At 38.8% G+C, this 26,385-nt stretch overlaps 1 protein-coding gene across 1 annotated transcript in view; it reads right to left on the minus strand.

Annotated features, from left to right (window-relative positions):
- Positions 1–26,385, minus strand: part of GPC6 (glypican 6) — a 751,944-nt gene that overhangs the window by 50,172 nt on the left and 675,387 nt on the right. Inside the window, exons 5-7 of the mRNA XM_042034994.1 lie at positions 21,798–21,928; positions 13,966–14,109; positions 9,673–9,702 (exon numbers count right to left, since the gene is read on the minus strand). Coding sequence (XP_041890928.1) covers positions 9,673–9,702; positions 13,966–14,109; positions 21,798–21,928 — 305 coding nt within the window. The remainder of the gene's footprint in view (positions 1–9,672; positions 9,703–13,965; positions 14,110–21,797; positions 21,929–26,385) is intronic.

Consider the following 26,385-nt stretch of genomic DNA (forward strand, 5'->3'; position numbering starts at 1 on the left):
AAGCTGGCATCCCTTATGATACAGACCAGCAGGTGCAGGGCACTAAGCACCCTCTAGAGGTGCCCATACTGTCATGGCCTTTCACAGCTGAAGCCTACGGGCAAATGAAAAATTCTGTGTACAGGAAAAAAGTAAAAAATTTACTGCTTGCCCTCTTTGGCTGCTGGAAATAGGAGAGAAAAACACACTTTGTGTTTCCAGCAAAGGTCTCAAGAGCTTTAATGTTCCCTGAACCTGTACCTAAGCATACAGCCAATTCCCAGAACTGAAATTCCTGGCCATCTGCGTGTTCACACATGGGGAAACAGGCTTCTCCCTAGTGTCCCCCTCCTCTCTCCAGTGCACCCTTGGTGGAAAATGCAGCACCTTTCTCTGTTGTCATAGTCCAAGAAACAATTTTGATCCCCACATTGGCCCATGAAAATCATATTGCTTTTCTTCTTCAGAAATAACCCCCCAGGCATAGACAGCTAAAAGAAAGAAAGCGTAGGTTCCTTCAGGATATAAATGATGGCATATGAAAGACAAGTAGGACAATTTGATTTTGTTTTGCTGGGCTCACCCCTGCACGACTGAGTAGAGAAGAAAAATAGCTGTGACTAAGTAAATATGATAGTAGTCATATAAGGGATGGAGCAAACCATATGGAATATTAGAACCTTATTTAAATAAACAAACTTTCTGAACCAGAATAATATTTAAATATTATGAATAAAAATTAAAAAACTTCTTTCTGTGCCTCATCACCCCATTTTCCTCTGTAATTCCTTTATACCAACATATTATGACTACAATTTCTACCTGACCGGCCCTTGCCCTATTTAGCTCTAGCCGAACATCAATCTGACTTTTAATAGGTGCCTAAAGATCCATAGTTTGGAGTCTTTTCTCCATCTGGTTTCTGATAACAGGAAAAGCTTGATTAACTTATCCTGATAAGTTACTATGGCAACTTCCACCAGTGCAGCAAGACTGAAGCATTCACAGGTATGTTTTTATCATTGCTCTTTTCCCCAAACTATTCAATTCAATCCATTAAAATTAAATGGTGAATTGTGCAAATGAAGTCTGAGCCTTGGAGTCCTTGCTGGAAATTAGTTGTTAGTCTGGATTATAGTGTGACTATTACTTTGTTAGAAAACACTTCAGCAAGCCAACAGCAAGAGGAGTAAGGTCTCAAAATCAGATAATATTGCATTCAGAAGTGCAATAAATCCTAAAGAGAACCTTAATGTTAGTCCTGTTATTTGTCACTACTAATAGTAGAAAAGGATAAAATATTCCCAGCTCGTTTAGGGAATGGCTACCTGGGTAAGTGTAAAACAAACTTGGAGGTTCTAAGCATCAGACACTCTAGTGCTTCAAATGGGGAAAAAAGTATTTAGGTGTGTGTCTAAACTCAGCTGTGGTGATCACTGTGCAGCATCTGAGGCCTTCCTGAAAGCCTGATAACTTCACTTGCATTTGTTGGAGAGCTTCCAGAGTGTGTGTGGGCTCTTTTTTGGATGCAAAATTCAGCAACTTCCTTGTGTACCTAGGATCCACTGAGAATCTTTAGAGGATGGCTCATATCCTGCAGTGAGAGCCTGGCCTTGGCCACCCTGGTTGAGGAGGTCAAATTTTTGGATTGTTATAAGATCTTGCTCAGATCTTTCTTTTTACAATGACGCCCTTCTAATCTCTGTTTTCTCTCTGATGAAGTGAATGGCTGAGAGCAGAGAGAGTGTTATAGCATGGGAATGAGTGGCCTTGAAGTGATTATGGTGCCTTTGCCATGGGGACACATTAAGGAACAAATGACGTTGAAGAATATGTCCCTATATATCACTAACTATTTTCTAGATTTCTGAAAGCATGTTTGCCAGCCATATTATTTCACTTTTTAGCACAGAAATAAATCAACATTACAACCTGTGGAAAATAGGATTTCTGAAAAGTACTTCCACAACTAGCTTGAGAATTCCAGGGGTTTTGTCCCAGACCATTACCAAGTCAATTTTCAGCTAGTCACATTCCCAAGTGAGCCGCACATTTTACAGGCAGTACTTTTTCTCCAATCCATCTTTCCCCTATATGTCTATATCTGGCTGATTTCATGATAAAAGAGATTTTTAAGGGACCCAGTTTTGCCACATTGATTTTTATCAAGCAAGGGGTGACTTGACAAAAGTATGATGAATCTAGGCCTCTCTCTGCAGGCAGAAAAGAGCTGAGTTATCCATTTTCCATCTAACAATGAAGGCCTTTATCCAGGAGAATTTAAGTTGGACTGAATAAGAATTTGGATGGGATTGAGACAGAAGCTGTCCTCTTTTCTTTCCCAACTATGTAAGCATTATAATCTGGGAAATGTGGGTTGCAGATAAAAACAGTCATGGTTTTCCAGTCCCATCACTACAGGCAAAAGTGCTCTGTATCTGACAAAGAGGAGGACATTCCCAGTCTCTGGGAGTCTTGCATCCTGGACAGTATTCCATCTCTACTGTTCTGTACTTGGAGGTGTAATCTGAATTGCCTGAGCATAAGTGACAAGGGAAAGACTATGTCAGCTTTCTCCTCTTTCTCTTGTGAGGCAAACAGGTTATAATTCAGATTTTGTTAACTTGAGTATTATGAATATCATGCTTTACAGGAACAGCTGATTTGTTTTTCTGCATTGCTCCATTCCCATAGTGCAAATGAATGGTTAGAAGAACATATAAAGACAATGAGCAATGACTGGGAATCCTGCATCTTCTACTTCAGAAGAAAAGGTCTGGAAGATAGAGCTCATTAAGGTTCTCAAGACAGGAACATAGTTTTAATATGTGTTCAATGCTGAACACAGGGTTGACAAACCAAACCAAGTAGAAATACTATCAAGGTGTATGATAGTAATTTCATAGTCTATCCAGACCATGGACTCCATAAAGAAGAATCTGTGAATGAAATTCACCTCACATGATGTCAGCGTTCCTGTCTGAGCTTCAAAATCTTCTTCTGCAGACAATGGTGAGAAGCAGGAACTGAAGAGTGCAAGTGCTACTTAATCCAACAAAGATTTTTAAAGTAGCTCAGATCAACTGTGCCCTGAAAGTGCCTATTTCTCTTAACTGACACCAAAGGATACATTATCTGCCTGCCTCTAGGGTTAGATATCTCCATTTGATCAACTGGATTTCCTCTGAATGAGGGAATAAGAGTTGAAATGATTTTTATTTACAAATTATTTCTAATACTATAAATGTTCCCTGATATTTTAAGCCCATTAACATTCATTGCAAGATCACAGAAGAGGAAGTTTCTCACAGATTCATTTATTATGCAGTGATTTTTTTCCCCTAAATGACTGATGCTTTTTTCCGCAGAAGAAATACATTACTCAAATTCCTGTTATTTCTCCATATCTATCCCACTTTAATATAGGAGCACTGTAGGTATGTTATATTAAAAAACACAGCGCACTTTAAACAATTAGCTTTTATCTTTACTTGCTCTAGCAGTTACTTAGGTAACACATTTATTATTATGTACTGGATATTTTTATGGCCTTCAGTGTTTCAGGAGAAAAACAACTTTCATTCTGGTCTGTTTTTATTTGGGTTCCGATATGGTATTTATGCTGTCCAAATACATAACAGAAAAAGAAAATTCTCAGCACTTTGAAGCAAAGGCAATTATCCTAGGGACTGTTAAGAGCTGGCTGTGTATCATCAGCGTGGTTTGTTCCCATACCAATGAATAGTAATGTCAGCTGTCCATCAGGATCTGGCAGTGCATTAGTCTTGCCTGAGTTTAAAAGCTCTCAGTGTGGGTGTTGACATGTCAGCCGGGTGTCTAAGAACCCGCCATAGACAGTGGAGACCTGGAGCGAAGTTCAGTTGTCTGCAGACAGATATCCAGTGCCTTTGGAAACCTTCCCTCTCTTCCACATGCCAGAACAGGTGTCAAATAGGTCCTGCACCATACCTGAGAACCTCAAGCGAGGTTTCTCTGGAAAGCCTGTGACCTCTTAGTCAGTGGCATCTAGAGAGTTAGTCAAGTTGCCAGCTGTCTCATTTTGGTCTAATTTAAGATCTTATGAGTAGGTCCCAGATCCCTCATTCATTATAGGTACAAATGAATTTAATGCCATGTTGGAGTCCTCTAGAGCATCCAGAAGGTGCAAGAACTGTATGGCCTTTATCACATCACTTAGCTCTTTGCAGATGCCTAGATAGTTCAGGGAATGTTCCTTATCATGACACCTGTGTTTCAGCAAATGATGTCTGTCTGTTACTGACCCCCTTGACTAGCCCTCCACTGCTACTATGAAAGATTAACAAACCCAGTTCCACAGAGCGCCTATATTAGACATTGAACCAGACACAGTGAATTCCATTTCTTTTGTGCCAGAAATAACATTTACATGACATACATTCAGTGCAGAAGCAGCAAGACCCAAGAAAACCAACAAAGACATGTACATGATGGTAATTTATGATTGCTGCCACCAGACCACAAAGCCACTGGAACATGGTGAAATTGTGAGCTTCTACTCAGCTCCCAGTTGAGTACATCTGAGTCCCTAATTCTAATTCTCAGTCCCTTTCACTTCGCTAGGTCTGTTTGTGGAGAAGTCAGGTATTGACTGCTCAGGAAGAGTTAGATTAACTCAACTCTAGCCCTCTGTAACCGAAATTCCTTGTCAAGCCTAAAGTTCTTCATAGTTGACAAAGAAACATTGGCACTTCCACAGAGCTATTAATGCAATCTCTGGCAGATATCTGCATTAGACTGGGAATTACCCTCTGAAAATGCCTGTTTTCCTAACCAGCTGAGCAAGGAGTCCATACTACTCAATCCTAATCCTGTAGGCGGAGTTCTCTATTACCATGCACCTCAGTACTCACCAGTGTCCAGAATAGGATCTGTTGAAGTGTCTTGCAGCTGTTCTCCTATTTTCCATGTTGACTAAGCGTCTGAACTGGTAATATGTGAGCTACTCATTTTGCCCTAATGTGGACCTGTGAGGTTGCTAGGATCTACACCCACACCTAGGATCCAGCAAATGCTGTTGGGTTTGCTCACAGATGAACAATCTTAGGCTTGTCCTCTGTTAATGATGGATACAATTCGATGTGATGAATTCATGCCTTTTCCCTTCCCCAGTATTATTAATCATCTTGGCTTTCCCATCAAAGAACATCTGTAACTAGCCATGCAAGATTTACTGTTTATATGCTGCTCTGCATTATAGAAGCATCCTGTATTGCTATCCAAACAACTTCGATTGATACATTGATATGACTGAAGGACTGGACATAAGAGCAGGAAAAAAATTCAGGAAATCTTTCCTAACATAAAATACTCGGTTTTGACTAAAGAAGGTTCACAAAAGGGTCACCATTTGTAAGGCAGATAAACCTTTCTATTGCTTGTATTTTACCTCCTCTTTAGCCACTAGTAATACACATTAAAGTCCATAAAGCGCCATTTTCTGTCTATTACAATCAAAGAAAAACATATGAGATGTTTAGTTTGGGAAATGAGTTTCAGTCTGCTGTAACCTACTCTTTTTTCTAAGTGGAGTCCAGCACTGCACGCTCCTGTTACGAGTTCACAATATATCCATGTGCTGCAGTCTAATAAAATAAAACAATCTGCAAAGGCTGGAGAAAACTAATTGCCAGTAAAGCATAAAACATGTTTTTCTTTGGAGAGTGAGATTCACTATTTGCAACTAATTTAGAAATTACCAAAGTCTTAATTTTTCTCTTGGCATCCGCACTTGTGCACAACTAACTTCATTGTGGAAAGACATTTTATATTCTGTAGTCACTTCCACAAAAAAGGACCCTCTAATTCTCTAGCGGTAGATGAACAGATGATATATCACAAATCCATTTTTTATGGGAACTTAGAACTTGTTGGCTGCACCAATCTTAACAATGCAAGAATTCATCACAGTGTAACACCTCCCAAGCAGGCAGGCAGGCAGTCGTCGCTGTTACTGTCATATTATTTGGAAGCATCTAAATGAGCATGGTTTCTGCACTGCAAATGGGGACACAAGCCCTGCCACTAATTTTTAAACCATATTTTTTTTCTAATATGATATCAAAACACTAAATGCACAAGATGTATATATAGTCACTGTCTGTCTTTATCATGAAAAAGAACATTAAGAATTGACTTTTCCTTCTGCACAGATTCATGCACAGACACGTGCAATGAAATGTGATCTATCTTCCAGCTGAAAGTGTAGCGGGAATGTATTTCCTGCCTAGATTAATCTTCCAGAGGCTGGTAATATAAACTTTCTGTATATAGGAAAAAAACCCTAGTCTTTATTAAGAAGAAGCTGAAACATCAAATGGAAGGAAGTAGATTTCAATCCAGATTTACATGGTGAAATTGCCATTGAATAGAAGTTGTGCAGCCTTCAAATTAACAACTTTTGTTTGAGTCTAGCTATCCTTCTAGGTACCTGATGATACCATGACAATGAGTATGATTAGAAGTATGACAAGTACTATCTATCAATATCTTTTATAGACCAAAATCTCCTTTGTGCACGTATGATTCATAGAGCCTAGCTCCAAGGCCAAGAATTATGGTTACATTTAGTCATCTACAAACTGGATCTCTGAGTTAATCATCCAGATTCTATTCATCCTCTGTGGGGAGAAGGGGGTGATTCAGATTCTTGTCTTCCCTAAATGAGTGTCTTAAGCAAGGTCTGGAGCTGCTATCTCCATCAACTAGTAAAGGAATGAACTGATAGCTCAGACTTTGATCGCAACACTAGAAACATGAAAAGCTAGGACAAATAAATCCCGCTTCATGTTTATCTGGTTTGATAGGGCACAGATGTGCAAACTTTAGCCTAGATATCTTGCTTTTCTTTACCCCAGAGCCAAGTTCAGCAATCACATAATTTTTCAATGTACACCAAATGAAGACCCATGACTGTGCCATTTCTTCATCTTACTCTTTGCAGAAAGTCTGGTGATCAGGACTGGATTCTATCTACAGGTTTTGTATTCCCCACGTCTCTAACAGTGATCCATAATACCATTCACACCCCTAAGACTTTCCTGGAAATGAGATTATGACTCTCAGTAGGTCTCCACACCCACCAGGTAAAGGAAGTCCAACTAGTACTGAGAAGTTCATTTTAAAAGATGATCAAGCAAGCATCATGTTCCATGAGACATTACTCTTCAGGCAAGGCAGAAACTGCATGGCAATCAAGATTTGTGTGTTTTCTTTGACAACTAATTAAGGTAGAGGTCTGTGGTTCCGGTTACTGTTGGGAGATGATCTTTCCTTGCCCATGCTGGTCAGGGTCTGAACAGCAGGCAGACCCATTCCACATGAAGACTGAGGCAACCACTGTAACAAAGCTCTGTCTTAGTAACCACCTCACGCACGTTAGGAATGCAATGCATCAGATACAGCAGCATGTACAACCATTCAACTGGGGGATGGAATAATATCACCATTTTTAAAAACAGGACTCTGTCAGGTCTCCCAGGAGGGTTCTGACCGCCACCATCATTCATCCACCTTTGCCACTTGGAACTGGTATTAACCATGAGGGAAAATAAGATTGTAAAGACTTAAACTTAGATATTCTTGTGAGACAGAAACTGAGACTAAACAAAACTTGATACTAAGCAAACCTTTTTGGAGAACCAGTCAAACCCTTAATCTAACACCAAATGACCCCCAACTAATGTTGTAAAGTATATTTATTCATTGTGCATATTGTGTCCAAACAGCTAATAAGAAACAAGACTCTGTCTAAACATGCAAAACGAAAAACTGGAGAAGCTGTACATTTTATGTTTTACAGGAATCATCTGCTGATTAACATCACCCAGGGTCATCCAATCAAACAGCACAGCATCTAAGGGTTGTGGGGGAGTAGCCTGTGGGAAGCCAGTGGGCTTCTAAAACACTTGTGCAAGCCTGTCATCTTCAGCCTTTAAGAGAGTGACCCAAAACTCCAGATTTATGATGTATTTTACAGGCTCATTGTTTGTATCTTATCCTATGGCTTCAGTATGAAGAAGATATTTTGAAAATTAATCTCAGAACTTTAAACCCTCTAAGATTTCAACTTTCTGGATTTTATTTTAGGGTCTCTTGAGGAAAAAAATGTTGAAGATAAACATCCTATCCCAGGAAAATTGTGCTATCACGGCATATATTTAACAGTTCTAGATTCCAGACTAAATGGATTCTAACAGAACTGATATGAAAACTTCACTTTCAAGAGTGCCTTGGAGGATTCCCTGGGCAATTCAGACCCATGTCTGAATACTGTCCTGCTACTTTTAGTCTTTTATAGTTAAAATGCAAAGCAGATTATATTTTTTGAAGTCACATTTTCTATTCCATGTAGTTTTGGAACACTGGGAAGAAATTGTTCACAAGAGATTTGTTAGGTTACTATTGCATTTTTTCACTGTAACAAAAAACAGCACAGTGGAATAAAAAAATTAAAAAAAGACTTAAAAGTACATCCCAATTTATTCCTAAAAAGGGTAGTTCAGGGTATTTTCCTCACGAAAATTGAGACTTTATCTACTTTTACTTTAAGGAAATCAGAAGGGACTCTAAAATAACGTTTTCCTACAAAGCGTGACACCTCCCCAGGTGTCACGCTTTGTAGGAAAGTATATTCCCCTCCCCAGGGTAAAGAGCATGAGAGGTGTTCTTTCTCAGACTGGGTGCATGCTCATCCACTAATTTATGCAGCCACTGTGCTGTACTTGAATGCAAATCACCCATGAATGCCACGGCCAATTTCTGAGTTGCCTGTCTCCATAGTATGCATGTGCATTATGTATTATACGTTTAATAGTGCATCAGCTCCCTGGTGAAAAATCAAGAAAACTTCCATGTCGTCCTGAAAGAAAATGTGGAATTATTTTATACACGTCCAGCCAGGTCAGGCTGCAGTATGTTCTCGGGAGAAATTCCAGCAGCATTAAGACAGCACTGCTGTACACTGATGTGGTGGACACAGAGGTACTTGGGGCAGCTCAAATGCAGGAGGCAGCACGGCTGTATTAGCATGGTGCTCTCTGTAGACTAATTAGTCCTGCTAAGAAGCTGGACTATTAAGTCCATGCTAAATGCAAATCTGTGCAGTATTCCTGCCTTCCCCTTGGGCTGTGCTGAATGAACTTTGCTGAGGAGGGTTTTCTGTTTGGAACCAGGGACCTCTAACAGCCACAAAAACTTATGAAGCTGTAAAGCATAAGGAGATTGGACAGCAAGACAGAGGCAGTTTTAGGGAGAGAGCCCAGGAAGGCCTGGGAGCTCATTTCCATTGCTCTGGGCAGAGGACTCAGAGCTGAATGCTACGGCAGCGTCTGCATTGCTGGACATGCCCTTGTGGGGTTTGAGACCATGGGGATGCTTACACCAGTTTTTATTTCACTGGAGGAGTACATAGCCCCTTTCTGGGGGTGAGGCATCATCCTCGAGGTGAGAGAAAAATACTGGAAGGCAGCAGCAGCTCTGGGCAAAATAAAATTAGTCAGAATGCAAAATTACAGAAAGAACTGCTAGTATTTTAGCCTACAAGACACACACACAAAGTAAAGATGGCGAAGATGAAACTTTGTACAATGCTGGACAAAACACTTGTTTAAGACAAATGGAAATGATGTGAAGAATAAAAATACCAAAGCTTACACCATGTTGCATTGTCCTCCAGATAGTCCTCTGGGAAGCAAGAGGGAAACAGATTCAGGGAACAGAAAAACAGAACAAAACAAAACAAAATAAACCACAGGTTATACCAAACAGGCAACCACAGAGAAGATAATGAGTCTTTATAAGCAGTTGATTTTAAATGAGAAAATTTAGATCATGCTCTACAGAAGCGGGGTGAGCTCAGTGGTTAAAATTATTTAACTTCTGACAGTTTTTGAATTTACTGATCTTTGGGTGTACTTGCTAGATGCCTGAACTAAGATGGTCACTTTCGCAGTAGAGGGACATGGAAAGATTTCTCTGAGCTGTTCAAATGTATACCTTAGGATGAGATGAATTGTGCTTTAGAAATATTTGATCTCAATTCAGTTGCCACATGCTTAGACAACTGAATGAAGGCCTTTATTTCTCTCTGTTAACAGTAAAAACTACAGTCATCCGGACTCAAATCAAGATAGCTGGTTCTAGGTATCTGCACTACGGATTTCTATACTGAATCAGAAAAGTCCTCATTTTTGCTTCTGTTACAGTCAGTATAAGGTGGAATACAGTTACCTAAATGTAGGCAAGGTAAGTGAATTTAGCAGATCTGAGATATTCTATCTTACTTCCAGCCAGGTCTCCTGTAACCTCTCTTTCACCTTTGGACATCTTGAAGACCACAGGCATCTCAAAGAGCATTAGGTGACTATATTTATGTAGCTGAATTTCACATAGTGCAACCTGCAGAGAACAGCTGGGGCTCAGTTCTGTTCTCCCACTTGGATGCTTCATAGTGAATATTATCCAGACTTCAGCTGCCAGTCCAGGGGAGCATATGCATCTCAAATTACTGTTCTATCTTCCAGCTCAGTTAGATGACTTAAATACTCCAAGGCATTTCAGTCTTGTCTATCTACATGTGGATATTCAAACTGAGTCTTTTATTTCCCAGTCTTTGAGAGGTGTCTGTGACAGATGGGGTGAATCACTCTCCAAAGATGTGTGTCTCTCTCCATTGACTTCAGAAAGAGCCTGACTTTTAGGCCCAGTGCTGTGAAGATGTGATTGAATTTTCTGAGCATATGTATCTTGAATTGATTGAGCTTCTGTGGTGTATTCAAGCCAGCTCCCCTCTACTGCTCCAGAAGTGTACTGGTCTCCTTTAGTCCTCTGCTGGTCCTATATTTCAGATACCCTAGAATGTCTCAGATAGTGCTTTTCATCCATGCTTAGATAAGTCTCTCAAGCTCTACATAACTTCCTAAATACATCATTTGCTTTAAAACAACATATACCACAGGTTTGGGGGGATATTTAATTTTTTTCCACATTTTTCCATATAAATCAAATATAATTTATTTTGGTCTATTTTTTCTTTGTTAAGCCTTACTTGTTACAGCTATGACAATAATATAGAGAAATCACCTTCTCTCCTTTTGAAATTGAATGGCTGGATTAATCACATAAGTTCAGGCAAGGATAAAGGAGCACTTCCTCAGATGGGTTAAGTACCTGGTGATTCCAGCGTAGGCTTCTTATGAGGGCTGCTTTGTGTGACATATCTGATAAAATACGCTCAACTGAATTAAGCTTGTAAGTGGGGATATGAGCAGGACTAAAACAGAATTCGGTTCAGATTTGCTGCATGTTTGTATAACATTGAGATGCAGATGAAATATTTTTTAAACTTGGTTTCTTCTGCTGTCAAAGACAGATAAAAGCAGAATGATTTGTCATTTCTTTTGAGTTTTTTGTAACTATATGTTTGGACTTCGTGGTGACAGTTTAAAGTCAAGTGGTCTGACAGTGTTTTATGAATACAAACTCCAGAATGGACTTCTAAAAGCATTAATATAATACTGAACTGTTCTCTGAATCACAAGAAAAGACTTGTTTCTTATATCTATAATAATCAAAACAGTCTTTAAGTGTTTGAAAATACCAACAAAATACTAATATTGCAGTGTATTTGTATTAAGTTTGCAATAGAAAATGATCCTTGTGTAGACAAGAAAACTGCCGTGCGTGGGGTTCTCCTTACATCTTGTTAGCAATGCAAGGGTTAGGAGTATCTAAATGAAGCTGGTCCTCCAAGCTCTGGCTGTAGTTAATGAAGAGAGATACGTCATTCAGGGAATGATTCAGCACATGAAAAGCTGCGGTTCTAACACAGACAGGTTAAATGGTGTTTCTGTGAGGCAGGAGTGTAGCATTTATATCCTTCTGGATAAAATTACCCAAGATGGTGTGAGATGCAGGCAGTGACCTTTCCCAAGAGCTGCTAAGGGATTACAGCTCTGAAATAAGGCCGTCTGCTCTAATCCACATAAACTACCTTTCCTAGCTCCACTGAGATCAGCAGCCATCTCTGAACTGAGAGATGGTTGGTCCCAGCCCAGAAGGAGACAACACATTCATCACTGCCATTTGAAGATGGATTTGGTACCAACACCCATCATTAACAGACCATAAATAGTTATTATTTTAAAGACCATCAGCAAGAACAGGATATAAGATTTTGATTTGAACATTTTTTAAATTAACAGCAGCAATACTAAACTCCTTGTTTTTTTCCTGAAATAATTCATGAATAAAGCTAGTTACATCATATGGAGAGAAGTTCCTCTTTCAAAGTCTGTAGGTTATCAGAAGTTATAAAGAATTATCTGCATTGGCAACTTTCATTAGTTACAGCCTTTAAAGGCTGCCAGCATAGGACACATCTCTGCTTTATTCAGGATGCTGCTCAGTATTTCGCAATTTAGTATTTTTAAAAGTACATTAATGTGTTTAAAAGTATTCTTATTATGTCAATATGTAATATATCTTAAACCTCCCTTTTTCATTACAAAAACACTTCAACTGTTCTTATATCATCAGAATAATCCAAGCTGAGCTGTGCTATCAGCCCCCTCCTTTTTATGCACTTTGTCCCATTTCAGCTGCTTGCAACCTTAGATTTGACAAAGCATGATTGAAACCTAAAGACTTTGGTGACCTTTCACTTCACCTTGGCCAATTCTAGATTAAGATTCAGGCCTCTACTCTGAACAATGCAGAAGGACTGGTTCTCTGAATCTAAAGTGAAAGGGTAAAATTAAGATCCCATCAAACATAGATTGAGTATTGCTAGTCAGATTTTTAGCCTGAGATGTTACACTGCACTATGAATGTGCTGGGGTAGAAAGACCTGAGTGTACAGTGGAGGTAAGCATCTCCTCTGCTTCTCCTTTTAGGATAACCAGGCTACACTGGTTCCAGAAAAGCAGAGAACTAACAAATACTGCTTTTTGCTGCAGGGTGATCCCATGTCTTGACTGGAAATGCCATGTTATTTTCTTATTGAGTTCCCATAAAAATTGACAGAATAGAGTAGATAGAGTACAACATAGATAGAAGTGATTGGAAAGACTTGGCACTGTGAAAAACTGCTGTGACCACTACAGGAATTTGATGAATGATGGTGCAAAGAAGATACTCAGGTCCTCATCTGCATTGGTATACTTGGGTACTCTCTTTGACAAGACAGACCAGTGCTCTGCAAGTGTGCAGCAATAAGCTGTGGGCATGTGATTCTTAAAATCAGAAGCTCCTCAGTTTTGCTCATCAGTTTTACCTACAGACAATTGCTGGGATAGTACTAACAGCTGTAGTAATTAGCCCTCTATAAATCTATAGATGTATAAATAGCAGGACCATTGAAGTCTGAAATGTGAATCCAATGATTGGTAGAAAAGAAAATAATCTTATGGCATTTTTTTTCAAAATGATTGAATAAGTAAAGCAAGATTAATGATTACTGAAGTTTTAGCTGATTAAAGTCAAATATTGAGATGGATGGAAATAAAGCAGTGATAATTTTATAATTAAGTAAAGAAGTGACACAAATTGATGTGCCTTTGCAAGGGTGTACGTTTAAGAACTAGGTGATAAAAATGGCCTTAATACATAACCTTTTTTTAATTAAAAAAAAAAAAATTGTTGTAGACCACTTTTGAAAGGTAATTTATACTACAAAGTACCTGCAAAGGCCTATGTGGTTTTTGGCCTTTAGGAAAGAGTTTATTCTCTTCTAACAATTCTAATACATAAAAACTGAGTCATACTGCTCTCCTACAATGAAATTCTATACCACTTCCAATGGAGTAAAAAGCTTTACTGAATGCTGGAACAGCTGGCAAAGAAACTATAAAGAGTGATTATAAAATTATTAAATCTGGAGATTACCACCTTCTGGTATATAACCAAGCCTTTTGTACTAATTTGAAAATGGAATGTATTTTGCCTTACCAGCCTATCCAAACTTGTGCCAGCTGCAGTTGTAGGTCGCTCCTCTGGGTTATATGGTCTAAATCGGGTATTGAAATTTTCAGGGACAGAACGGGAAGATCTCAGGGCAGGTGCTGGTTTAGGTTGGCCACATCCTTGGAAAACCTGAAAAAGACATTCTTGGTTATATGAAAATCACAAAAAAAGAGAAGCTGGTATTTTGTAGCCTCTTTATTCTTTCTTCCGTATACTCGAAACAAGATTTGATTGACATTTTTATACTAGTGAATTGAGTGCTTGGCCTGCATTAAAACTCAGGTTAATAATTTAGCATTATTAATCACTTGATGAAGGTATAGAAACATATAGGGACCTTAAAACCTCCTTAATTTAAGAAGGTGATTATTATGAGAAATTAACATCTGAAAGCATCTTAATTGCTGTCTTTTCGGGAAGAAAAAGGTACAGAAGGATGTCCTTTGTGGCAGGATGTAGTTGATAGCTGTTTTCAGTTTTGTTAAAATGTGGTATTTACCCAGAATCACAGGTCATCTATAATCCCTACCTACAGCTCTTTCTACCTTGCAATCTTCTTTGTAGCCTTAGAGAAAAGGTCAATGATAAAATAGTCTTGTAACTGGATAACTTTCTTATTCCCTACCAATCTCTCCCTAGAAGAGGGGTGAGGCACACTGAATGGCCAATAGTGATAATTATTTTCTGCTAGTGTGTTTGTTTTCTGCATATAAAAAATAAAGTTCAGGGTTATGAAATTTTTCATACACTTCCATCTGGAAAAAAGTTTCAGTATTGTGTACTGAAGGGTTGGTACTAAAGGACACAGAGGACACTTTTGATTACTGGATATCAAGTATATTTTCCAGAGGCATTGTCACACAAGCTGCACATCCAAAAAGAGGTAGAATATCCACAGAGTTAAAATTTTCAAGTGCTCTCATGAAGTAGAATCCTAGTGTTTGCCTTCATATCAACTTTTACAGTTTTAGAACCAAACTTCTGGTTTTGTGACCATTGTATTTTGTCTGTTTCAACATTTTGCCTCCATTCAAAAGAAAAAAAAAATTTGAATTTCTCATAAGATATATTATACAAAACCCTAATGCCATACACAGACAGTTTGAATGATCTTTATGGAGGTGAAAACTATGCAGATGCTGTGTTTTGATTGTAGGACCAAATTACTCTTTTTTGTGCGGCTATGTTGGGTTTGTGTGGCCAGCTTTTCATAGTGGGGCTGCTACAGGGGTGGCTTCTGTGAGAAGCTGCCAGAAGCTTCCCCCGTGTCTGGCAGACCCAATGCCAGCTGGCTCCAGGACAGATGTGCTGCTGGCCAAGGCTGGGCCAATCAGGAATGACAGCAATGCTTCTGTGATAACATATTTAAGAAGGAAGACAAGTCATTGTGCAGATGTAATATTGGCCAGAGAAGAGTGGAGTGAGAACATGTGAGAGGAACAGCTCTGCAGACACCAAGGTCAGTGCAGAAGGAGGGGCAGGAGGTGCTGCAGGCACAGGATCTGAGATTCCCCTGCAGCCCGTGGTGCAGACCATGGTGAGGCAGCTGTGTCCATGCAGCCCATGGAGGTCCATGGGGATACAGAGATCCACCTGCAGCCCGTGGAACAGACCCACACCAGGGCAGGTGGGTGCTGGCAGGGGCCTGCAGACCCATGGAGAGAGGAGCCCATGCTGGAGAAGGTTTCCTGATAGGATTTGTGGCCCTGGGGGAGACCCTCATTGGAGCAGACTGTGCCTGAAGGACTGCACCCTGTGGAAGAGTGACCCATGCCCATGGTGCAACTTCTATTTCTTTCAGGGTACATTAAATTGGCTCTCAGTTAGGTTTCCTGATGTTAATTTAGAGGCCCCAAATGATTCAAAATTTGCTGAAAGAAGCTGATTCATACTAAATATATGTCCAATCCTCAGGTCTGCTTTGGCTCAAAGTCCAGCAAGTCAGCTGTTGTATGGCCATTGGGATTTTTAATTTATGAGTGGAATACTGTTTGGTCTGGTTTGAGAGTTTCAAGCCTCCCAAGTCATGAGGACTATTGGACAATAAATTAATTCAATCTACAAAGAAAAATTATTTTAGCTTGTAAAGCTCTAAATCTTTCATCAGGAAAGAATCTTATTTTTCCTCTGTGAAGAAAATTCAACTAAGATTAATATTCAAAATTTATACATGATTGTGTAGGATACTGTACAATTTAAAGGGTGAAATCTATATGTTAAGAGCATGAATTACACTTACAAAACTTTACTTATATTTCTTCTGACTCGAGATAAGTTATGCACTGAAAACATAATTGTTTTTTAGATATCTATGAAATCCCATTTACTCAATTAAGCAACCAGGTATTTGCTCACAACGCAAGTGACAATTGTCCAAAACATACAACTAGATTCTCAGGAGAAAGGCAAGTGAGGGCACTTCTCCTTAAATTTCCCAGTGTGTGACTGTTAAGCTACTTGTATGACCATGTGGTGCAACGGCAAGTCTATATAATTTATATTTCATCTTTCTTATGATGCACTGAACAAAACCCAACAGAGACTTCGTGGCATTTAGCTTCATACAAATAGTTACAGCAAGTGGTTTTATACAAACAAATTCACATACAGGCAGACAATAACAGAGGTGGAAACTAGACAGTAATATTTATATCACAGAAAAAGAAAAAACTTGTTTGTTAAATGACCTAACAGAAATGCAGTAAGGATACAATATTCAGCAACTAAATTTTGAGTGCAAAAGAGACATTTTTAAATTTGCATCCTGGTATTAAGTGACAGAACACAAAATGTAAAGCTGATAACTGATATTAACATATGCTTCCTAAGAAGAAGAACATGAAATACTTTCTTTACAATGCTACTCAGAGATATTGAACAATTTCTGGAAAAATATTCAGGTGTTTCATTACACGTGCTGTGAATTGGTAGCATAAATCCACTCTCTAAAAAATTGCATTTTATATATAACTGATGCAGTCCATTTCATCTGAATTTAGAGAATGGATTCCATTTGAAATTAAAAAAGCTAAATTTAGGTGTCATCATGTGTGTGTCTACATCTTAAGCTAAACATCTAAGATAGTGGAGCGCAAAGCTTCCTTCTGTTTCTCTCTCATCAGCATCTACAGTAGTTTGTGATATCCTGGAATATCCAAGATACCTCTTAAGATTGTCTTAACACAAAACCACTCCCCACTGCACTGCAGTTAAAGCTCAAATGGACCAGATCTCTATGGTCAGGGGTATGAACCAAGCCATGAGAACAAGTCAACAGAGCCAGTGAAGAATTGTATCTCTCGAGCTGACTAAATGGAAATATCTACTTCAGGACTAGGATGTAGATACTGTAGAAAAAAGAGCCCTTTTCCCAGGAGATTATGAAGTTTTGAATTTTTGTGGAAGATAACAGTGTGTTCTCTGTGAAGGCTTGGGTCATACTGTTATTGAGCCATGTGCTAGTGCTCAATGTTTCCAGTTGAGTGTCTCTACATGATTCTGCTCCATTGACTCTTCAGATAGAATAGCATTGATTTTTTTACCTGAAATGCCATTATATTTTTCCTGCACAGAGCTCTGGAAAGAACACAGATAAATGAAGAGGTTTTCTTAACATGAAACTTGTGGACTATTTTAAGAAGAACCTTGGATGTAGTTCTCTGAAGATATCCTCCTTATAAATAATGCATAGGTAGTCTGCTATGTCATGGAGCTCATTCATCCATTTAGCTGAAGTAATTGCTCAGAAGGAACATACATTTATAGGTTAAAGTGGCACATCCATCAATTCAGATAAAAGCAGATTTAAGGCTTACTAAGGGGAAACTCAGTTATGGGACAGACTATATGAAAGTGGAAATATCTGGTCATGGCAGCCAAATGACTCTTACAGCACTCAACCATACCTGTACAGGACCAGACTGTTGCAGAAAATAGTTCCATATGGTGTGTTTTGAGCAGCAGTGGAGACATGATTATGCTGATGCAACCAGATTAGGAATTTTCTCAATTTGGAAAAAAATGGATGTTACAACATCTTTTGTGCTGTTTTTTGAGTTTTCCTCCACTTGTGAATGAGCAATCTCTGCAGTTATCTCTAGTAAACATTCATGTTTTTTTTTTAAATGGAGCAGATGTAGCATTTACTTTTTGACTTGAAGCAGGAATCAAAGGTGATGGTACTTACAGCCTTATGGGAAAATTATGAAGGCTCTCAAAAAACATGCTTGTTTTGGCCAAGATTGAAATGAGCATTTATATGTTATGACTCTCTGAATATGACTACCTGAATTACCTCAGGGAGAATGAGAATGAGAATAAGGTAAATGCATGCTATGGCTGCGTCTTGGATATGAGCTGAACCTCGGGAAACAATATACAAAATGTAAAAATTTTGCCTGAGAAATAATCAACATGTTTCTGAGCACTGAGTATGTCACTACATTGTTAAAAGACAAAAAAGCTGTCACTGGAGAATAACAAAGAGATTTCAATAAAGAGTATAGCCTGTCTCAGATACTATAAAGAGAAATTCAAGGTAAATCTATTGCACCCTGACTTCTGCCAGAGGCAACCTTCAGGGAACACTACTCTAGTCTGGGCAGATCCAGATTGCAAAGCCTGTTCCTAAAAGGTACTGATGTCTTGGGAGGCATCTCAGGCAGCCCAGGCTGATTGTTTTGCGCTCTGTGTGGTTTGGTTTGAGGAAGGTACTCTGTAACAATGGCTGCAGGTGTCAGATGATGGAAATTGGTTTTGATGATCTTCAGTTCTTGTCTTCTCTTGGAGAAGGGAAACTTTGGGCATATTCAGAGCACATAGATTCCTCCAGCAGAAAGGCCTTGGGCCTTGGGGTCTGACTTTCTATAACACTGCTTCTTTTTGACAAGCATCTCCAGATGTCACAGCTGTCAGGAATGGGACTTTTCCTGGGGCAAAATAAGAACCTTGTGTGGCTGTCATTTAGGGACATGACAGTTGTGCAGGGTGAGCAGCCAAGAAGCCTAGAGATTTGGAGTCAGACTTCCTAGACAGCCAGTGCTGAATATAAACTGCTGAGAAATACCAAGAAAACAGAGAAAGATTGCAGCCTCAGCATGAATTGGAGGATCTTAACGTAATAGTAGCACATGGTAAATGTGTGCTAGAAGAGTCAAACTACAATCATCACACAAACAAGAAAAGTTAATGGCCTAGGAACAGAGATGCTCCATTTTATTCAGTGAGAGATACTGGAATACATCTAAGTCTGAATGTCCTTGGTGGGCAGTACACAGATAGAAGAGATACCTGTGGTATCTCTATAATTCTCTGTCTCAATATTGATGCGCAGCCATCAAAACAGGAAGACAGAGGGTTTGTATCTCCTAAAGAAATGAAAGACAAGGAGTGAACTCAAGCAATAAGCCTTGACTTTCTGCACTGATTAATTGTTAAGTCACTGGCTTTTTCTTGGACTTTTGGAATAGGACAATTTTTTACAATTATTTGAAAGAGGAGTGCTGGATTTTGGATTAAATAAACTCTGTGTCTTCTGCCTAAAAAGAGGATGAAATAAGTGAGAGCTCCTGGAGGAAGAAACTTTTTGTTTTCATTAATTTCCACTCCTTTTACAAGAAAAGCAATATTATATAACATGGCCAAAAATTCTACTGAATACAGCATAGAGTCTTCTCCCAGACATCAACCAGATTTTTAGCTAGAAAAGGCTGCATGTCAGTGGTAAAATATAATCTATGTGTACGTGTGTGTTGCTGGCGTAACATTATTAGTGCATCGTCATTTTTCCACTCTAAAAAGGCACTGACTGACTTGTGGAAAAATACCTATGATTCCTAGTCACCACATTTTTCAGTAGGTACAGTCAAAAATAAGGTACACAATTGTCCGAAGAATGAGAAAATAGAAAATATCATAATTTCAACACCCTGCTTGAAGCTTTCTGAGTGGCATCTCAGATTAATTGATGAGAGTGTCTTTTCTCCCACATTAGGTCTGCAATTGCATTCCATGCACCCCATTACATCTGGTGAGGTATCTGTCATTTCCACTGAAGCTCTAAGTGGTCAGTATGTGTAAAGGGGAAAATTAGACAACAGAGGATGGATTCGAAGTCTGTTTGTATATCATCTCTACAGATCTGACCTGGCACAAAAGAGGACAGCACTACACCCAAAGCTTTTGCCTTTTTTTTAAAGGGTAAAGCGTTTCCATGTTACATGAAAAAAGATGGATGTAACCCTAGGAGATCAAGGAAATCATATTTCAGGCGAATAATGGTCTACAGAGAATATACAAAGGTCCCTCCAGCATAGACAGTTCTGTTATCTATGAAAATATAATAAAATAAATTTTGCTGATATAATTTCTTTTCTGTTCTGCAAGATTAAAAAAATATTGTCTAAAGTTTCTCTTACAGGAAAAACTTTTGCATTGCAAATGGCATTGCTATTACTCTTTACAGCAAATAAAATATTTTTGAGGGACAGGAGAAACAGTCTGCTCTGCTACAAACAAGTTGTGAGAGGAGTTCATGCCGAAATGTCATTGGACTCTGGCAGGGGCTGCAGCTTTCCAGCTAATGAAAAAACTGTGAAAACCAAACAAGTAAAAAGGAAAACAAAATACACCTGGGCCTTGGGTGAGTTTTAAGTGAAAATATATTTTTGTTTCTTTTTTGAGGTAAGGGCTGAGTTCACTGAAGCTAGCCTTTAATTCCCAAAATATTTGAGAGAATTTGGCTGTTAAATGCCTTGATCACTGGTGCCAGAATACAGTCTCATCAAGCAGGATGTAGACTGCTTTTAAAATCCAAGGAATGTCATGTAGGTTGAAAGCAAAAGGCATATTGAAGGAAACTCTTAGCAACCTGCAGCACTGGGGCCATAAAAAGCATCTAATTTTGGGTTGGTAGGAAGAATATAAACCTCAGGCTCCTGCCTTTTGTCCCCACTTTTTTCCCAGCTACAGCAGCTTCCTTCCAAGCAGTGGAAAATCACTGACTTAGATGTCAGTCTGGCCAGCACCTAAGTTACTGGGAGTTAAACAGAAGATAGAAGCTCCTAATGCACAGAACTTGGCAAACTGTTGACTTTAGAATTTCAGCCACAGTGCACTGATGAATATTAAGGCAAAGCCATTAATTGTTGACTATTGGCTCAACAGCGCCTGGTACTGAATTTGAAGGATCTTATTAACATGGGGTTCAGAGGTGGTGGTGATCTGTGTATACACACACACATTAAAAATGGAAAGGAGGAAGCTGGTATCATTAGCTCTGTTTTTCTTTGTGTCAGAATCCAGACAAAACTCTATCAAACTGAGGTCTGGTAATCAGAGACTGGCCAATGTAGTATTTCCCTAGAGTGGCTATTAAAGGAGGTTAAATGGAACATTTTGTGTATTCACCTCAAACACATTGTGCTTCAGTCTGACCTAGATAGATCAAAATGTGTTTGGAAGTTAATATGGAGAATCACAGATGAGACACAAGTGGAAGTTACCAAGTCTACTCCGCAGCATATCGCTTACAGAGTTACTGCTGATTTTCAGCACCCTCTATTTTCCTTAATCTCTTACAGCTATTAATTTGAAGTTTAATAAATGGTAGCTTTTTCCCTTCCACTTCCTTTTGAAAAATTCAAGCTTGTTTAACCAGGTGAAGAATTCAAAGGCAGTCGGATGAACTGTTGAACAAGCAAAGGCAATTTCTGGTGGTCTGGACAATCTTTCCTAAAGTCTAGACAAAAAAATTGGTGGAGATGTTTTCCCCCCACTCGTGACATTCAACAACAGAGAAGGCACAACTCACACAGTACCTTTGCTGACACCTGCATGCTGTTTTCTTGCATGTTCATGATGGCTTCAGAAATCTTGACATCAATAGGATCCATGACTGATTCAATGTTGAATGGTCCCTCTAATCTCTCCGCTACCAGAAGCATAGCATCTGTTAAAACACAAAGCAGCCATTCCCTTAAAGAAGGGATACCTTTGGGTGCCTCAGGCAGACCAGCATTGCCAGCTGTAGGTGTGGATACCAAGCACTCATGAGCAGAGTCTGGGGGGATGTGTGGCAGCAGCACCATGAAGCCTGCAGGGCAGCTTCCCAGCTGGCAAAAGCATCTTCCCCTACTGCTGCCACCACAAAAAAAAAAATAAAGACTGTAAAAGTTAGATTAATATTAGTTGCCATAGCATTATCGAGCTTGGGGTAAAATTATTTTACACAGCTTCTCGAAGCAACCAATGCTCTGGAGTGTACTTATATAATCTCCTTCCTAAGAAAAAGCAGGATGATAGAAATGAATCCCCGGGGTATGTTCTTAGAGTTTGTGTGAGATGATGAAAACTTTGATATGATGTATCAGGGTGTTATAATTAAAGCAGCTGTTCTTTCTGACCTTAATGATCTCATTTTCTTGCAATATAAACAGCAGATGAATATTGGATTTCTGCCATAGTATATAAGTATAAACCATGTTGGTCTTGCTACATTTTCAAAACATGGTTGTAAATTGTATGCAGAAGCATATATTTTTTTGTATGTTTTGGATTCAAACAAAAAAGTTTACTTAATTTACATTAGAGCCCCTCTCCAAAATAATTTAATCTTTTGATGTTCATTAACAAGTAAAAAAACAAGCAACTGAACAGAAATTAATGGCAGTAAAAAAGGTTTTGCCATACATCAAATATATTTGTCTATACACAGACACAAATTTATCGCAATTTATGTGGCAATAGCCATGTGGTAAACTGGATTTATTATATACCTTTGAACATCATATTTTATCTTTGTCTCCTACATTAGATTTAAAATTTTCAGGAACTAATTAGTTTTAAGCAGATGATGCTTGTAACTTCAACATGATAAACAAAAATCTTCACATGCTGTCTTCTTTATACATCAGACTTAAGCTCCAGAAAGTATCATGCAGACTTCCTTTTGAAACAAACCCATGCCTGCATTGCTGTTGTTAGCACCAGTCCCACAGCAGCTGTGTGGGGAAGGCGTGGAGCTCCCCACAGATCTGACAGCAGTGCTTGTTAGCTCCACACTTGGCTGCAAGTCACAGAGCTCTGTTCCAGCCTGCACGGCTACCTTGTGCATGGAGGTATGGGAAGAAGTGGCTGGTCAAGTACTCAACTAGCAGCTGAGACACACACTTCCATGCACAGCCTCACCTGAGGACTGCATTATGTTGTTTATATGCTGTCAATGCATACCTAAAAATCCCATTGAAACTGAAATTGTTTGGTATCTAAACACTTTTGCAAATTTACATCTAATACTCTACAGTACTTTTAGGCTGGAAAGAGTGTAACATCAGTTATTTGCAGTGAGGTGTAGAGCACTTGTTGCTAACTGTGAAAAATGGTGAGATGAAAGGAAATTGGTTTCAAGCAGAGGTGTTATTTTGCCTGCACATTATTTTAAAATTCTTTAGTTTATACCCTTTTTAGTGGGAAAGGGTGAAAATGGGAGCTGCCTCTAATAGGGGAAGCAGTTTTCATACACACAAAGACACATACATACACAGACATACAGGTTACTGCAATAAGTTAGCAGTTTTTCCACACGCAAAAAAAAAAAAATAGAGAATTTGTGAGTGTGGACTCCCATGAAGTATTTTCTTCATCATATGTTCAGAATGACTTGTAGAAAACACTTATGCTTTAGTGCTTTGTGAGCAATGTGATCAGCCTAAATCCTAGGTGCCATAACCAGTACTAGGCATTGTTAGGGCACAGGTCTTGATGCCTGCATTTTCGTAGTTTACCTCAGGACTAGGGTTAAGATTAGGGTTACTGTGTAAAACAGCCAAAAGGTGGGTTTTTGGTCTTTTTGGTTTGGTTTGGTTTGGTTTTTTTGGTAGGAGTAGACTACATTTTAAGTTAAGGACAGGTGCCTCTTTGTATGAGTCCACTTTATTTTGGCAACTAGAAGGTTGGACAAGTCTAGTGCTAAGCCTAGTACATGTTCTGTGCTGCAGCAGAGTTCAGTAAATAGGTAATTGTTGGAGATCTCTCTTGAGAATGGGTAATGGCTCGAGCCTACCTGCTGTTCTTTCTCATGGCATGGGGCACTAGTTCTGAATAAAATCTTGATGTGAAATCTCAGCAACGTGGCAGAAGAGTGCATCATCTTTAATTGAACAAGAGCCACAGTTTTAATTTAAGAACAGCCTTTCCTCAAGCAAAGTGCCTTCAACTTCAAAATTAATAGCTCTAGGAGATGCAAACTAAAAATCTGTTCCTGGCTTAGACAGTTTGTATCTTTAGAAAGATGTCCTTGTATCTTTAGAAAGATGTTCTTTAGTTCATCAGCTTCTATTTTCTGAATCTTAACCCTATCCATAGACTTAGTCATTATATGTACATCTATAGCTACATATATTTATATCTATATCTATCTATATCATCTATATATCCATAATCTCTCTATATAATCTATATATATATATTTCTATCTAATCTATATCTATATCTATATATATCTATATCTCTTAATTGTTGTTAAGGAAGTGGGCAAAGCCTGAGGAATGTGGATGATTCCTGGCTGCCAAAGGTTTTTTGCTATGTTGAGCTTCTTTCTTTGATATAGTATGATATAGGTCCGATGGTGGTTTCAAGAGACAGGGTTCAAGTTAGGTTAGGGTCAAGTTTATATTTCAGTCACATGGGCTATAGCTTTGTGCTATTGCTCGATATAAAGGAAAGGAAGAAAATAAGAAAAAATAAAAGAAAATAAGAGAAGAGAGAAAAATCAAGCAGTAAATCCCTGCTTGTCCATATTCTTTAATTTCTATCTCCTTCTCTGACTTGGAATGAATCTGCTGTCCCAGGCAGCTATTCATAACTTAAATCTGTGGAGAAGCTACCCTGAAGCATTGAGAGGCTATGAGCCAACAGTGACACTTGAGATCAGAGCCTTGCAATCTTTTATTTAGCTAGATCTTAAGGATATGGCTAGGGAGCAATGGGTTAAAGGAAAAACAGAATTTGAAATATCCACAGCTTTATTGATGACAGGTACATCTTTATATCAGCAGTTTGTATTCTCGTTTTGGGGTTAGAGTGTGGGGTAGGACTAATGCTGAAGTAGAGGCCTATACAGGGACACATTTGAAGAGGAAGAGTCTGAGAAATGGATTAAATGCTGTGACAAGAGATGTTTGAAAGGCTGAAGTAAAACAGGTTTCTCCTGCAACATTATTTCTGAGGCTGACACAAGCTGTTCTTCCAGCTAAGGCTCATTTTAGGGATCAGCTCAGACTGGAAGTCTTGGACAATTGCACAGTTCAGATGAGTTCTTGCACAAATGGAAAATTAATGTTTGAGGACTCATTTTTACTTCTGTTTCAGCAGCTGTGCGGGGCCATAGCTGACTTAGCAGTGACCAGGCTGCTGGGTTACTCGTCTCCTTCTGGTAAGAGTACTATAAATTCAGTCTAGAAAAAGAGGATGAACAAGTGCCACTTCTATGAATGCCAAAATGATTTTAGCCTCTGTCTGACTGAGCTCTTCCTTCTACCCTATCTCTAACCATCTTGCTGTTCCTAACTAAATCAAACATATCCAGATGATACCTGACAGCCACAGACTGAGAGAAGCCTGGAAGAACAAGGTAGTCTTATTATTGTGAGTGTTCAGGCCCCTTGGGAACAAACTTACTACTGTATTTAACTAGCTTGAATCTACCAATTTTTTGAGTTAGGCCTCAGATTTAAATTAAGACTGAATTTTTCGTCTATAACGTTGATTTCTAGGAAGAAACACTGCACAGTGTTTAAGGTGAATTACTCTTGTGGAAAATATTACCCCAGGTCATCAGGTTGAATTTTCTTTTTAGCCAACCCTAACTCTCACTACAGTGACAAACCTTATTAGTCACTTGTACAGTTCCATATGAGCACATACAATATATAGATACCAGCTACCCCGTGCAATTAAGAAAAACGGAAGCTGTTAGGTTGAATATAGGGAAAATCAGATGACATGTAATCGCCTGAGATTTATGACAGGCTAGTCAAAATGTTGTAATGGTCCTCACCAGACTGTAGCTCTTCAAATCTATAATCATGTATCAACAAACACAACACCGTTGTCCCAAGTCCTTTTTTTTTTTTCCTAAAAATATTATGAATATTATTACATGAGAAGCTGGAACGATTTTGGAATGAAGTTAAGAAAATCTAGATGCCTAGTTTATTTCAGTGTGAATCTGAGTGGGCTTAATAATTTCTCAATCACCTCAAATAGTAGATATTGGGAACTTAATTATTGTTTGTGCTATAAAAATCCGAAAAGTGATTGATTAATTGACTACATGTTTTTTATGTTGTTAATATACTTGGACTGTACTGCTCAAATACATATGTTCTTTATTTTTCCTCTTTTGTA

Source organism: Corvus kubaryi, unplaced genomic scaffold (genome assembly GCF_017639235.1).
Source record: "Corvus kubaryi isolate FWS band 111438036 unplaced genomic scaffold, C.kubaryi_AGA036_p1.0 133, whole genome shotgun sequence".
NCBI classification, from domain to species: Eukaryota; Metazoa; Chordata; class Aves; order Passeriformes; family Corvidae; genus Corvus; species Corvus kubaryi.